Here is a 16381-nt window from a genome sequence, read left to right as displayed (position 1 = left end):
CACACACACACACACACACACTGAGAGTGAGTGAGGATCTCGGTGCGCAGTGCGGAGCTGAAAACATGAGCGGCTTTGCATTGATCATCCGGGTTTGTGCATGATGCATTAGACACACACAGGTGTGATTCGACAGAGATCATGTGTGCGATGCGCTCGAGAGTCTCTTCGCGGGGAAAGTGTCTTCATGAGTGTCCAAAGTAACAGCAACAGCACTGGAAGTTTGGACGGAGCGCCATCTTGCTCTCAGTTCTCGACTGGCTCTCCGACCCCGGGCTCGGTTTCTCCGCTCGATATCTGCGCTCCGCGGAGGCCTAAGGAAGGTAAACCCGGCGTGAATGTGAATTTGAAGTTTGTTCATGTGAAATCGGTCGGGATTGTATAAGATTGACGTGTGATTTTGAGTAAATCGGGTCTCGAATCGAAGCGGTCGTGTCGGAGGCCGCTGATCTCTCGTCTGCTGACTGTGACTCTCTGTGTTTTTATAACAAGCATCGAGTCCTAGACACGAGCTGCTGTGTTTTAAACTGTTTGCGGTGGAATTCTGTCGCTTTTTGTGTTGATTGCACGGTTAATTTGACGCGAGGATGCCCATGGTCACCTATTAGGGAACTCAGTCACTGGCCGTGTCTCAAATCCTAGCGAGATGATTACCTAGACTGCATTTTTTTGGGCATCATAGGTGCGTATTTGTTGTGCTTTTTAATGTTGCCCCAACATGCTGTCTTTGTGTCTAGGTAGGCAGCTAGCTAACTTTAGGCTATGTTTTGACAAACAGCCAGTCTGATAAACACGAGTTGATGTTTTTGAGGTTTAGAGAAAGTAAGTATTTATCACTGTACAATGCAATAGATCAAAAATGAGACAGTCTGTAGTTGTTGTCTGTATGCTTGAGAATGTTTATCACCCATGCATGCTTATGCAAGTTGATGTTAATGTTTGAGTCAGTAATGCATGTAGGATGCTGTGTAGGTAGGCATCTCACTGGATTTTAATACAGTGCCAGTACCTGATAAACATGATTTTATGTTTTTATAGTTGAAAGTATTGAATTATTTATCTAGTATTCAATGCATGTTATGCGATATCTCAAGAATGCTGTCTTGGTAGGCAAAAGGTTTTTTGAGACACAACTTGTGCCTGATACACATTAGTTGGTGTTCTGTATGTGTGAGAGTGTTTATTTATCTGCATGAAATGTTTTCTAGGTAGCCATGTTGAATTTGGACACATCAGATAAACATGAATTGGTGTGGTTGTGTGTTATTTTTTTCTCAAATATAATATGCATGTGCTGGAGAGGTGTTGCAGTTTTTTTTTGTTTGTTTTTTTTTTGCAGCTTGATATGTAGTTTTGTCCCTGGAATCAGCTGAATGGCTTTGAACCTTAAAGCAAAAGACCATCTGATACACATCTGATTTAGATGCATGTTTCAGCTTATACAGTTTCCTTTGTTTTTGATGAACCTGTAAGTGTTGTACCGGTTGTTTTCTGTGATTTTTTTATCACGTCCACCAGAGACTCAGGCTGGTCTGTGTTAATATGTGCTGTTAACATGTGAATGTGAACTGATGAGTGTAATATCATATGTGTTAATGCATTACTCAGACATGCTGGCTTTGTGTCTAGGTAGGCAGCTAGCTAACTTTAGGCTATGTTTTGACAAACAGCCAGTCTGATAAACACGAGTTGATGTTTTTGAGGTTTAGAGAAAGTAAGTATTTATCACTGTACAATGCAATAGATCAAAAATGAGACAGTCTGTAGTTGTTGTCTGTATGCTTGAGAATGTTTATCACCCATGCATGCAATGCAACTGCCCAAAATGCTAGGTTGGTAGAAACTAGCTGGATTTTAATGATGATTTTAAGGTTGACATGTATTTGTCACTCATACCGGTTGTTTTCTGTGATTTTTTTATCACGTCCACCAGAGACTCAGGCTGGTCTGTGTTAATATGTGCTGTTAACATGTGAATGTGAACTGATGAGTGTAATATCATATGTGTTAATGCATTACTCAGATTCTCATGTCCAAGAATAAGTTCTCAGCCATGTAATGGCATGCCCTGCCTTTTAATTTTTTATCAATGTTTTGAAAGAGTGGAACCTTTTACCTGCTTGTCCTTTTTTTGCATTCACAAAAATGACCAAAAAATTAATTGAGCCTTGTTTACAAGCAGAGGAATGCACATGCATGCGTCATTGTATTTTAATTTTTGGGTGAAATCCCTTGAAGCAGCACAACTGTTTTCAACATTAGTGTTGGGTGATATGCTCAATTTTCATATCGTCCTATCGTCAGCCTGTGAGATCGCCGATACACGATATTATCGTGCTAATTTATGTAATTATTTACATTATTTAAATTTCATTGCGGGAAAGTGAACCAACTCCAGCGTAAGGCTAAAAGCAGCCCTAATGTTTTTAAAGGGGTCATATAATGCTACATGCACTTTTACAAGTTGTTTGAACTGAAATGTGTGTTAGCAGTGTGTGTACACAACCACCCTAAAATGATAAAAATCCACCCAGTGGTTTGTTAATCTACTAAAATCTTTACCCCTTTCTCAAATCGAGCCGATCTCAGATGCCCCCTCCCACGATAGTTTGATTGACAGTAGCGTTTCAGCACAGACTGGTCTGGCGTCTTACCTTAGAACTCATCTGAACGCCTCTGATTGGCCATTGCATTCATAAGCTCAGCATAATTGTGTGTGATTGGTTAAAACTCGCAATACTGTAAAAACACGGAAAAAGAAATGTAATGCAACCAATAAGCCCTAATATTAATTAGATAGTATTACTAGCCTGATAATAATAATAATAATAATAATAATAATAATAATAATCGTTTTGCTATCGTTAAAGGCATCAGCCACAGGCGATATCTCTGACTATCGTCAATACACGATACTATCGTCTATCGGCACGACCCTATTCAACATTGATGATGATAATAATTAAAATAATAAATGTTTCTTAAGCAGCAAATCAGCATATCAGAATGATTTCTGAAGGATCATGTGACACTGAAGACTGGAGTAATGATGCTGAAAATTCATCTTTGATCACAGGAATAAATTACATTTTAAAATAAATTCAAATTGAAAACGGGCATTTTAAGTTCTTATAATATTTCACAATAATTACTAATAGTTTAAAAAAAAAAAATGTTACAATTTCAAGAGGTTTTGGAATTTAAGTGGCATTAATATTTACCCCAGGAATTGATTTTCAGGCATTTTTAACATGTAAAACAAACATAGTTGGTGTGTCATCCATTTTTTTTTTAAATACTTCAATTGATTGAATAGCTGAAATTCTCAAGTTAAACAATTATGGCTTTTATTTATTAAAATAAATCAGCATCAGATATAAAAGTAGTTGTAACAAATGCACAAGATCCTACCATGGTACAGCCATGGTTCTTGAAGGAAGTATAACAATATAAAAGTGTATGTATTTTTCATCTACTGTATAAGAAGTTGGATTATTATTGATTTTTTATATTTTGGGATCTCTTGATGGCTAGGATGTGGCTTGTGTGTTACCTGGTCATTGGCTTTCACTCATTTCCACTTCACCTTCTGCATGTTTGGGAGGTGTCTCATTTAGCCAAGCACTGCTTTTTTTGCTGTTCGGGTTATTTGCCAAACCAGATGTGGCCTTAGGTTTGTGTTTAGTCATTCCCAGTGGTTTGATTTATCATCTGTGTCCCTTATCTGGGCAGCTGTGCTCTTCCTGCCCTGTTGACCTTCATAATTTTCCACCCATCCACCATCTTGGGATTGGTTTGGCTTGGAGCTCTTTCTGGCACGAGTGTTATCATGGCAGTGGTGTCGGACGCATCCACTGCGCCGGTGTTTATGGCTGGAGAACACAAGTGAAGCTGAGCTGTTTTGTCTAGTCACTGTAATAGGGTTTGAAGACCAGATGAGTCCTTTAGACAGGTTTTGTAATGATGATTCATGCCGTTATTAGCTGGTTGTTCTTATCGGCTGCTGATATTGTATTAGTCTCATGTGCTGAAGAAACGGGGGCCATTTGGCAGCTGCTTCAATGATGATGATGAATTCTGTCTTCAGGCATCTGCTGCCAGATCATGTCAAACATGGAAGGAATAGTTCAACCAAAAATGTAGTTCTTACATTATTTACTCAGCATTCTTAGCAGACTGTTGTTTTGTTTGTGCCAGATTTACAGTACCCTTCAAAAGTTTGGGGTTTGTACGATTTTTAGAGATTTACCGCTGATTACAGAACCGTCTTTACTGACAAGATGCGCATTAAATATCGCATGCGATTTATCGTGCAGCCCTACTTCATACTTTTGTGGAAACCAAGATACATTTGTTTTCATGATTCTTTGATGAATAGAAAGTTCAAAAGAACAGCGTTTGTTTGAAATTGAAATCTTTTGTAGCATTATAAATGGCTTTTGTTGTCACTTTTGATCATTTTAATGTGTTCTTGATGAATGAAAGTATTAATTTCTTTAAAAAAGAAAAAAAAAAAAAGGTCTCACTGACCCTAAATATTTGAACAGTATGTATGGTATTCTATGTGACCAAATATAATCAGTAAAATTGCAGTCACAGTGAAATGTGGAAATAAACATTGTATTTAGGCTACTTAAATCATTCATTTTTAAAATGGGAGATTGTGTCGTCATTATTTACTGAGACGAAAATAAGGTGATGGAGCTATGCTGACAGTGGCATCAGCTGATAATGAGCAGGAAGTGTCTCGAAGTACTTCCTGTTAGTAGTCCTGACTCCAGCAGCAAGAAGCTCTGTTGAAGTTTGCCGTGAAAAATGAAAATGGCTAAAAGAGCAGACGAAAAATATTGTGGATGAGCTTGGATGGTCAGATGTGAAGCATGGTGGACATCTTATTGTAGACATATCGTTGTCACAGTCTGGCCATTTTGAAGCAGATTAATATAAATAAACATGTGAGTCTGATGTGAGTGTAGTTCTGTAGCTGTAAACCTTTTCTAAGTACTTTGCCTTTAAACCAGTAATATAAGTAGGTTATGATCTTCTGGCTCCTTTAGGGTGGCATGGGATCAGAAAACAATGACTGGATGGTCTCGTAAGATTCCAGGAGGATGCGTCACCGTGATCACACCCCTCCCAAACCTCAACCCTGTGTGTGAACGTGTTGAGATTGACGTGTGATCGTGTGTGTTTGTAGGGATGGATGAACTGCATTCTCTGGATCCACGCCGGCAGGAGCTTTTGGAGGCACGTTTCATCGGAGCAGTTAGTGGAAATACAGGAGGAAGCACGGGGAGCGCGAGTGGAGGACCTAAAGTAATGCACACGCATGCAAACACACAAATGTGCATCCTCATATGCTCAGGGCGATGCTTTGGATGATATTTAATTAATTGTTATTTACATTTAATTATTTTTTATTATTGATTATTTCATTTTATTTAAATATGCATTTACTCTGAAATTGGAAAATGGGACTTTTTTCTTAAAACTGAAAAAGCATCATTTAGGTAATTAAACATGTAGCAAAATATACTGTAGTATACAATTATTTTAAATGTCTCCACATTGAAAACATGTAATTTTTTCACAGAAGTTGCTTATTTTATATGCATCAATTTAACAAAAGATAGTAATAAAAACCAAAATGTACTTACATTAAAATGATAAAAATAAAAAAATAAAAAATATTAAAATGTTTTTGTAAAGAAATTTAAACTCCCATGTGTGAACCTTTTTTGGAGTGTAAATAATGATTGAATAAGATTAGAACAAGACAAATAATTGAATCAGAGTATTGAATTAATTTATTAATTCATTTATTTGAAATGATTCACAGAAATGAACTGAACTTGCCAACTCTAATGCAGTTTTTGTTGCTGAAGTTGAAATTGGAGACTCTATTAAAACCATATTTCCCAGCACGCTCATAACTGGAACACTCCTGGTGTTTTAATCCGTCTTTTCTGTCCACTTTCGACCACTTCTGTCCTGATTTCTTTTGAGAGGAGTGTCTATGGGCCAGTGTAAGTGGGCTTTTTCTGATCTTTAGATCAAATATTGTGAAATAAGCTTGTGCAATTTACATATGAGCTGAACGCTGTGAGATACTATCATAATTTTTTTTTATTTTCTGCAAAGCTATTTTAAATATGTTTGCTGCATGGATAAAAAATTCTGTTATACATATCAGTCAAAATTTTGGTCTGAAAGATAGGAGTAAGACATCATTTGAAACTGTAAATGGTTTACTTTTATTTTTGTATATTTACAATAAAAACAAAACTACGTCTTTGTAAAATAAAGAAAACAAACAGGATGTGCTTTCAGTCGTCTCTGTTTCCTTAAACTTGTGGGGCGGCAATAAAAATACTTTTTTTCCCTTTTCTTTTGTTAATTCGTTAATTATTTAACTGAAACATAGGGCTGCACAGTTAATCGAATTTTGATCGTGATTACAATTACGGATGCCACAATTACGTAATCGTTCAAAGCGGCAATTAATCGTTTAAAGTCCACTTATGTTATTCTGCGTGCTTAAGATGTGTTTTTTTTCTTTCCACAGGTTATCGTAAGAGTTTTTCCATTGTTTTAATTTTAGTGTTAATATAACATTATAATACCATGCATATTTTAAATTTTTTTTATTATTTAAAGAAGAAACCAAACCAATGTATATATGACATTTGAGGCTTAGTACTATAGAAAAGCAATACAACTTTTTCAGTTAGTGTTTTCAGCTTGTTTAAATTGTGATAATCGTAATTAATAATAGCAATTACAATTTCAAGGGAATAATCGACAATTATGATTTTTGTCATAATCGTGCAGCCCTACTGAAACATTTTGTGTAGGCCTATTTATTTTATTTCTATCATGTTATTTTATTCAGTTTTCTTTTGTTGTTTATGCACCACTGAAAAAAAAAATATATTTTTTAATGGGTCACATACACTCATCAAATTTAATTGAAATCTAATGTAACATTCTAATTTTGTCGGTTAATGGATAGGAAATTAACATCGTAATATTTTAGAATTAGCTCAGTCAGCGGAGAGTAGGTGGACTTTCGTGGCTGTTCGAACGCATTCGGCCTACACTGCGAGCGCAATCCGGTCCAATGCGTTTTATTTTAACTACCTCTGGAAGTGGTCGAAAGTGGACGAGCTCAAAACGTTGTATTTAGCGTTGTCCAATTGTGATCGGATAGACGAAATCGCATCCTAATACCAGGTGTAAACAGGGCGTCTGTCATGGTCATGACCTGCACCAAACCTGCTGTGGTCTTTCTCTTTTAGGGTTTGAACAATAACGAATGTTCCAGTCACAGTTTTGGCAGCCTGGGGTCATCTAGTGACAAGGAGTCGGAGGTGATGCATACTCATTTCAGCTTTATTATTTATTGAACAGATCTGTTTCAACAATTTGTCCATGTGTATTTTTTTATTCCCTTAAAGAACTCCGACATAAAGAAAGGAGGATCGCCTGCATATTCAGTGAGTTTGACATTATTTGATCTTATTTAAATAGGAATGATTCTTAAAAACAAAAATATAATAATGTTCCAAATACTTTTTTCTTCCATGAGACACAAAAGGTGCATTTTTGACGAATATCTTGCTTGCTGTATGATGAAGGTGAATGGAAATGACAAATAAGAACTGGTCCATTTATGATTTATGAAGAAATACAGTTATGTGATAATGTCGTTGATGTCAAATGTGACGTGCCATAATTCGGAAGCTGCAGTGAAGCAACGATTTTTAGTAAATAACAACTTATATTTCAGCCTCTTCCTTCTGCAGTGCTATATTCCATGTCTTTTAAGGGTAAAACTGCAATCAGTTGCTTTTATGATAGTTTGCTATTTTTTTTTGTCATTTTGGAGTTTGACAGCACCTGTGCATATTCACTTTCATTACATTGAAAAGAGCATCCAGGATATTAATAAAATGTCAAATGGGTTTGGAATGACATGGGAAATGAATGATGTGTGGAATTTGTACAAATGCAGAAAGGCTGTCTTGAAGCCTTATTGGTGAACCGTTTACAGCTCCTTTTGAGGTTTAAATTCAGAACTTACCTAAAGCATTCAAATTGATTGTATTGATTTAGTGAACGGAAGTATTGATTGAATAGAATAGTAACACCTTTTCCTGTTTTCCCAAGACTCCAGAGAAGAAGCACTCCGAGTCATCCAGAGGAAGAAAGAGGAAGGTTGACAACCAGTCAGAGAGCAGCCAAGGTAACGTTAACTTCCTGTGTGTATGAATGAAGTACTTCTTAATGAGACTTGGCTTGTTTGAAGAAATTTGTGAACAAACCTGGCATTTTGGAAACGTTCAAGCTGAGAATGATGTGTTTCATGTTTTTTGGGAAATACAGCGCTTAATGTTTAGCACAGTGCGCTGGCAGAAAAGTTATGTTTTTTTTTCCCAAACCTTTCAGGAAAGTCTTCCGGCCGAGGGCCCAAGATCAGCGATTATTCTGATGTAAGTAAAGCTTTGTGTGGATGACTCTGCGTTTAGTCAGCTCTGTATTAAATGTCAGTCAGGTGTCAGAGAGCTTTTAGTCAGAGTAATGCTGCTTTTTCATCTTTTAATGGCTGCTCGCTTCAGTAGATGTTTTGACTTGTAGAGTTGGGAAATCGCTTGAGCGTCGTCAGTAACATTGTGATGATGTCACATCCTGTTAGTATGTTGTATGGTGCTGTTAAAAAAACCTCAGCATATCTCCTTCCTGAAGTTCCAGGGAGGAAACGGATCCAGTCCAGTCAGGGGGCTTCCTCCGGTCCTGCGCTCACCACAGAACTCTCACTCTGCACCCGGCTCTATCGTAAGTGCTGATGTTTGATATTTGAGATGTGAACATCATGTAAGGAGCCTGTGATGTTGATTTTTTTAAATTTAATTTTTATATAAATGTTGCTGTTTTTCACTCTTCAGGTCAGACAGAACAGCTCGTCACCCACCAGCCTATGTTTCATGGATCACACGATGAATCCGAAACCGCTGAGCAGCAGAAGTGTCCAGGTAACACTGGCATCACTGTCGCTCTCAAACACTGTCGTATGTGCGCTGCCTCCACTGTTAAATATGCTCTCACCCTCTAATGGTGTTACACATGCACATACACTTGCTCTGAGAGTGTTAAAATGCACATACTCTGACACTGCAAAACGTGCACTGACGCTATTAAATAAGCATTGCATACGCTGCTGCTGCTTTTAAATGTGTGCACCGCATGCTCTGCCACTATACTCACTCTCACACTTTACACACGTGCACACTACTCTGACACGGTTTTGGAACAACTTTTAAATATGCACTGCATGCACACTTTTGCACTGCACAGACTGACCCTTTATTATGCACTACATGCTCTGACACTAGCTGCGTTTCCATTACAGATTTGCGCAAAACGTAATTTTTTTCCTCTCGATAAGTCATGGCGTTGGATGTTAGTAGGTTTACGTATATCGCAGCCACTGCACTAGCCATTATTTTTAATCGGAGGAGAACGCCACAGACGTGTGCAGTGTAAGTACTGTGACTCGAACCCGGGACCTTTGGGTTACAGGTCTGACTAACCATTAGGCCATGACTGCCCCGTTTACAGTATATCTGTTGATTGCACATGCCTTCATGGATATTATATTCTCTTTCAATCGCTGTTGTTATTTGTGTTCTCTCCACGTTTAACTCTCTTTTCTTCTCTGCTTTCAGACGGATTTGACACTGTTGAAACTGGCTGCACTTGAGAGCAATAAGAATCTTGACCTTGAGAAGAAAGAGGGCAGAATAGATGATCTACTCAGGGTGAGAAGAGTTTTTTTTTCTTTGTTGAAGTCACAAAGTGTCATTTTTCGTTCAGAGTGGTTTTAATGTTTTCTCCCCAGGCGAACTGTGACCTCCGCAGACAGATAGATGAGCAGCAGAAGCTGCTGGAACGTTTCAAGGAGCGTCTGAACAAATGCACTACGATGAGTAAAAAACTGCTCATTGAGAAGGTGAGCTGTGTTTGATATGCTGGCAGCTGCTTATTTCTCATGTGTCAGGGGTGGCTGAGTGAGTCTCGAATGTCTTATCGTCTCACTAGAGCACTCAAGAGAAGCAGTCCTGCCGTGAAAAGAGCATGCAGGACCGGCTGCGTCTGGGGCATTTCACCACAGTCCGGCATGGGGCGTCCTACACGGAACAGTGGACAGACGGATATGCCTTCCAGAACCTGGTCAAGTAAGAGTCTCACACAGACGCACACTAAAGCTGCTCCTGTCCAGTGCTGGAAAAAGTGCAAATATTGTACGACGACAATCATCTTGACCAGGATGCCAGTGTTCTGCTCAGGGTCATTTTAGCATCACTGAGATACTATTATAGTTTTTGTTATTTTGAATTTTCCATTTTCATTTTAGCGTTAGTTAAAAGTTTTAGTAAATTTAGGTTTTTTGTTAAATTTTTATTTGTTTTATTTTCGTATATTAATTAAATGAGAAATATTGCCTTGGAAACTAGCTCAAATAAAATAATAATAGGGTTTATTATATTTCAGTTAAAGTTTATTTATTTTAAAGTAACTAAAATGGGTTTTTATGGTTTTAGTTTAGTTAAAGGGGTCATATGATGTTGCTAAAAAGAACATTATTTTGTGTATTGCAACTTTAGGGATCTTATCTATTCACGAACAGCTTGTAACACTCCAAAGAGAAAGGAAAACTTGAAATCGGCTCATATGACCCCTTTAACCCTGGTGCTGCTGTTGCAATGTGACTTGAAGCATAAAAGCTAATGCGCTGACCTCATCCCTAACCCTAATTTACAGAATTTGACATTACATTTAGTCTATTAATAAAATCCAGATGGGATGCTGGTGGAATCGAATTATTTAAATATATAATTTTTGTACAAACATTCACATAAACACCATCAGATGCAGTGTTATTTTAATATCATTGAAGCGCTATTAATATTTTAATTAATATTGAGAATTATTTTTTATTTGTATGTTTTAATTTTAATTTTAGGCAAAATGTTTAGTAATTTAGTAGTGTGCTTTTGTCATTTTTTGTTGGTTTTTTTATGTATATATGTTGAATTAATCTCACACACACACACACACACACACACACACACACACACACACACACCAATTGGAGACTTCCCTTTGACTTCTAGTGGTATTAAAATGGGACAATTAGGATTAATGTAGACCAGGGCCGCACAATTCATAATTTTAACATCATTATATAAGCATGTGTGATCTATAGAACACCAGAAGGCTGTGATTTAAATACGGTTAAAGTGTTTTCTGCAATATTGTCTTCCAAAATGGCCCAGAAACTCCGTTCTCCGTTATTGAAATGCTTCTGTATTGAATGTGTAGGCTGACTGTGGCAGAATATCACGAGCAGGAAGAAATCTTCAAACTGAGACTGGGTCATCTCAAAAAGGTTAGTCTCTCTATAAAAACATACAATGCACACACTCTCACGTGCACTAGGGTTAGATGGGTAAAAGGCATTGAGGTGGAGCATTAGTGCTTCATGAATAAGCAGTCGTGCAGAAATGCTGTTTCAAATGGTCTTTTTGTCCTTTCAGTGGAATCTGCTGTTCATACATGAGTTTGTTAGTATGTGCTCACGTGTGTGTGTGTGTGTTCAGGAGGAGGCAGAGATCCAGGCAGAGCTGGAGCGGTTGGAGCGCGTGAGGAATCTGCACATTCGAGAACTTAAAAGAATCAACAATGAGGACAGTTCTCAGTAAGTCCCGCCCACTTCTTCTTATATCTAAATATTTAAATCTTAAATATGGTTTGTGGAAGTCTTGTGAAATTCTTAAAGGGCATTCAGCGATAAACTGTCATTGGAAAACATTGAGTATTTTAATGATATTTCTTGGTATATTATATTTTATTGCTATATTCCCACTCTATTTGTGTGTGTTTGTAGGTTTAAAGACCATCCAACCCTTAATGAAAGGTATCTTCTCTTACACTTGCTGGGAAGAGGAGGTTTCAGTGAAGTTTATAAGGTATTTTGTTTTTTTGTCATGAGATGCACTCACACTCTTCAATACAGTTCATGTTCTTGCCTGTTCAACATGTATACACTACTGTTCAAAGGTTTGGTGTTTAAAGACATTAGCAGTTTTATTCAGCAAGGATGCATTAAATTGATCAAAAAGGACAGTGAAGACATTTATGTTACAAAATATGTCTATTTCAAATAAATGCTGTTTCCACAAAAATATAAAACTGCACAGCTGTTTTCAACTTTGATAATAATAAGTAATGCTTCTTGAGCAGCAAATCAGCATATTATTATGATTTCTGAAGGATCATGTGACACTGAAGACTGGAGTAATGATGCTGAAAATTCAGCTTTGATCACAAGAATAAATTAAATTTTAAACCAAATTACAATAGAAAACAGATATAACGATTGACATTTTACAAAATGTGTACAGACAGCCATAGAGATCAACTATTAACCTTTTACGTTTGTTTCAGAGAGCTTATTTTGTGACACAATTGTGGCTTGTTTAACCTGTTTTATGTTGTTGTGTGAAGGCATTTGACCTGTTTGAGCAGCGATATGCTGCTGTGAAGATCCACCAGCTCAACAAGAACTGGAGAGAGGAGAAGAAGGAGAACTACCACAAGTATGTTGGCCATCTTTTTTGCCCTTTCTCTCTCTCACTTTCTTTCATGGACATGCTCATTTGTTGTTTTGTCCACTCCAGACATGCCTGTAGAGAATATAGAATCCACAAGCAACTGGACCATCCCAGAATAGTCAAACTCTACGACTACTTTTCCCTGGACACTGACACGTAAGTCTGTTACTTGTTCTGCTAAACCAGTTCTAGTTTTTGCAACTGTACAGATAATGACTTGATGTGTTTTTGTTCTAGATTCTGCACTGTTCTCGAGTTCTGTGAGGGGAATGATCTCGATTTCTATCTGAAGCAACACAAGCTGATGTCTGAGAAAGAGGCTCGCTCCATCGTCATGCAGATAGTCAACGCCCTCCGATACCTCAATGAGATCAAACCGCCCATCATCCACTACGACCTGAAACCAGGTGAATGCAACACACGCAATAAAGGAATAGGTCACCCAAAAATAAAAAAAATTGCTGAAAATTTACTCACTCTCAGGCTGTCCAAGATGTAGATGAGTTTGTTTCCTCATGGGAACAGGTTTGGAGAAATGTAGCATTCCATCACTTGCTCACCAATGGATCCTCTGCAGTGAATGGGTGCCGTCAGAATGAGAGTCCAAACAGCTGAAAAAAACAACACAATAATCCACACAAAGCTTCATGTTTGTAAGAAACGAATCCATCATTAAGATGTTTTTAACTTCAAACCGTCTATAATAACACTTCCTCCAGTGAAAAAAGTCTAATCCGGAAAGAAATCTGCACAGATCAAGCTCAGTTTACAATTGAAAACAGCTCTAAACAAATATGTGGGTGGATTTGATGTGAGAGGACAACAGGAGATGGACTTTTTCACTGGAGAAAGCAATATTATTGATTATGGACACGTATATTTTTTAGCGAGAAGCAATGGTTTGAAGTTAAAAACATCTTAATGATGGATTTGTTTCTTACACAGCTTTTCACTTCTCAAGATGTTAACTGATGGACTGGAGTTGTGTGGATTATTGTGATGTTTTTATCAGCTGTTTGGACTCTCATTCTGACGGCACCCATTCACTCCGTTGGTGAGCAAGTGATGTAATGCTACATTTTTCCAAATCTGTTCCCATGAAGAAATAAACTCAACTACATCTTGTATGGCCTGAGTACATTTTCAGCAAATTCTCATTTTTGGCTGAACTATTTCTTTTTAACTGCTGTATCACAAAATTTTCATTCACGTGAACTCCTCTCGAAGGATTGTTGGTGGTTATTTGTCACGCAGACTGTATAGGAAGTGTGTTTCTTGGTTGCTCAGGAAATATCCTGTTGGTGGATGGAACAGCATGTGGGGAGATAAAGATCACAGACTTTGGCCTGTCAAAAATCATGGATGACGACAGCTACGGAGTGGACGGGATGGACCTGACATCACAGGGAGCCGGAACCTACTGGTCAGTTCAATGCACTAAACAACATTACTTACGTTTACATTTAATCATTTAGCAGACGCTTTTATCCGAAGCGAATTCGTTTTTTTATAAATTTGAAAAAATGAATAGAATAGAAATAATTGGTCAGGTGCCATCTGAAAAAGATGTCTTTAGACGTTTTTTTGAAAATGGCTAAAGACTTAGCTGCTCGAATTGATATAGGCAAGTCGTTCCACCAGCTTGGAACAGTCCAGGAAAAGGTCCGTGAGATTGATTTTGTGCCTCTTTGGGATGGCACCACGAGGCTTCTGGAGGGCGCGTAAGTCTGAACTAGCGAGTTTAGGTATATTGGTGCAGAGCCAGTAGTTGTCTTGTAGGCAAACATCAGTACCTTGAATTTGATGCGAGCGGCTATTGGCAGCCAGTGCAAACTGATGATGAAGAGAGGTGAGACGTGGGCTTTCTTCAGCTCGTTGAAGAGCACCCTTGCTGCTGCATTCTGGATCATCTGCAGAGGCTTGATAATACATGCCGGAAGACCTGCCAAGAGAGCATTACAATAGTCCAGTCTGGAGAGAACAAGAGCTTGGACAAGGAGTCGTGTGGCCTGCTCTGATAGGAAGGGTCTAATCTTCCTAATGTTGTATAAGGCAAATCTGCAGGACCGGGACGTTGTAGCAATATGGTCTGTGAAGCTTAACTGATCATCAATCACAATTCCAAGGTTCCTGGATGTCCTGGAAGGAGTTGTGGTTGACGAACCTAGCTGTATAGAGAAGTTGTGATGAAGTGCTGGGTTGGCTGAGACCACAAACAGTGCAGTCTTAGCAAGGTTGAGTTGAAGGTGGTGGTCATTCATCCAGCCAGAGATCATCTGGTTGAGTTGAGTGCCATCAGCATAGCAGTGATAGGAAAAGCCATGACAGATCCTAATGGAGAAAAGAAGTGGTTCAACTCAATCTCACGTCTTTCTCAGTACATTTTTATTGTGGAACCCAAAATTTAAGAATATTTAAATGCTCTAAAGCTCCAGGAAGCACAAAATAACAGTATAAATGTAGTCCATATGACTGCTTCAAAAACGTATATGTTGGGCTTTACAGGGTTAAATGTTCTAACGAAGACCAAATGTTCTGATGTTTTAGGTATTTGCCACCAGAGTGTTTTGTCGTTGGTAAAGAACCTCCAAAGATCTCTAATAAAGTAGACGTGTGGTCTGTGGGTGTTATTTTCTTCCAGTGCCTGTATGGACGAAAGGTAAGGCGCATTGTTTCCAAACCGTTCTCTGAGTCACTTTAAACTACTTTTAGGATGACGCTGCATTGAATCTTTTGTTGTTCTGTAGCCGTTTGGCCATAATCAATCCCAGCAAGACATCCTTCAAGAGAACACCATCCTGAAAGCCACTGAGGTGCAGTTTCCTGCCAAACCTGTGGCTAGCACCGAGGCCAAGGTCAGTTTGAGGCATGCGAGGTGAGTTTGTGTGGAAACGACAGTCTTGAGTTTCTTTCTTGTCCTCCGCAGGCGTTTATCCGCCGCTGTCTGGCTTACAGGAAGGAGGATCGCTTTGATGTCCACCAGCTAGGCAGCGACTCGTACCTTCTTCCTCACATGAGACGATCCAATTCATCGGGGAACTTGCAGGCCACGCCCGCAAGCCCCGCCTCTTCGGGAATCATCTCCTACTGATTGGCTGATCAATCATGATTGATGGTTCTGATGGCGAGTTCCCTCCCTTCGTCACCTCGGGGTGGACAGGAAGGGGGAGGATCTATAAATGTCAGCTTACAGGCTGTAGGACACGCCCACACTGGCCATAGTGACTGCCATTGATATTGGGGTAGGAATGGCTGATGTCATTTCCTGTGTGGATCCAGATGTCGGTCAGAGCTTGAACCATTTGAAAATGGATATTTGTTTTTTACCCAAGGCATTTTGTGGAGTAGATTTGGGAGGGTCGCGCTAACATTTAGCTTCTTGTTGATATCCTCCCTGAGCTACGCCTCTGTAACGGGGCGTTTTGATTTGTGTAAGTGTGAAATTAAGAGACAATTAATTGTAGGGTGATTGGAAATAGAAGAACGAGTGTTTTAATGTGACACAACGGTGTCTGTAAGAGAATTTGTATGTGTGTGTGTGTGTGTGTGTGTGTGTGTGTGCCTGTGAATGGATGTTTTACGCCACAGCGTTAAATGTTGGCTGTTCATAACATACATGTGTTGGGCACAGATTGCAAGATGTGTGTGTTACAAAAATGCTGTGTCTATTTTACTTCGAAGTAACATGTATGAAAAGTGTCGGTTTA

The 16381-nt window shown here is 38.6% G+C and overlaps 1 protein-coding gene across 1 annotated transcript; it reads left to right on the top strand.

Moving 5' to 3' along the window:
- LOC107672645 (serine/threonine-protein kinase tousled-like 1-B) lies at nucleotides 1-16375 on the top strand. The gene is made up of 21 exons (XM_016465932.1): nucleotides 1-323; nucleotides 5198-5316; nucleotides 7299-7370; nucleotides 7458-7496; nucleotides 8170-8245; nucleotides 8449-8492; nucleotides 8746-8835; nucleotides 8946-9032; nucleotides 9726-9818; nucleotides 9899-10009; nucleotides 10099-10235; nucleotides 11383-11449; nucleotides 11661-11758; nucleotides 11948-12029; nucleotides 12568-12659; nucleotides 12741-12830; nucleotides 12912-13081; nucleotides 13962-14097; nucleotides 15222-15333; nucleotides 15422-15529; nucleotides 15601-16375. The coding sequence occupies exons 1-21, from the start codon at nucleotides 188-190 to the stop codon at nucleotides 15763-15765; spliced, it is 2124 nt and encodes a 707-aa protein (XP_016321418.1). The 5' UTR covers nucleotides 1-187; the 3' UTR covers nucleotides 15766-16375.
- Nucleotides 16376-16381: the final 6 nt, after the last annotated feature.

Source organism: Sinocyclocheilus anshuiensis, unplaced genomic scaffold, assembly GCF_001515605.1.
Source record: "Sinocyclocheilus anshuiensis isolate Anshui unplaced genomic scaffold, SAMN03320099.WGS_v1.1 scaffold1346, whole genome shotgun sequence".
NCBI lineage: Eukaryota > Metazoa > Chordata > Actinopteri > Cypriniformes > Cyprinidae > Sinocyclocheilus > Sinocyclocheilus anshuiensis.
This window is presented reverse-complemented; position numbering and strand designations above follow the sequence as displayed.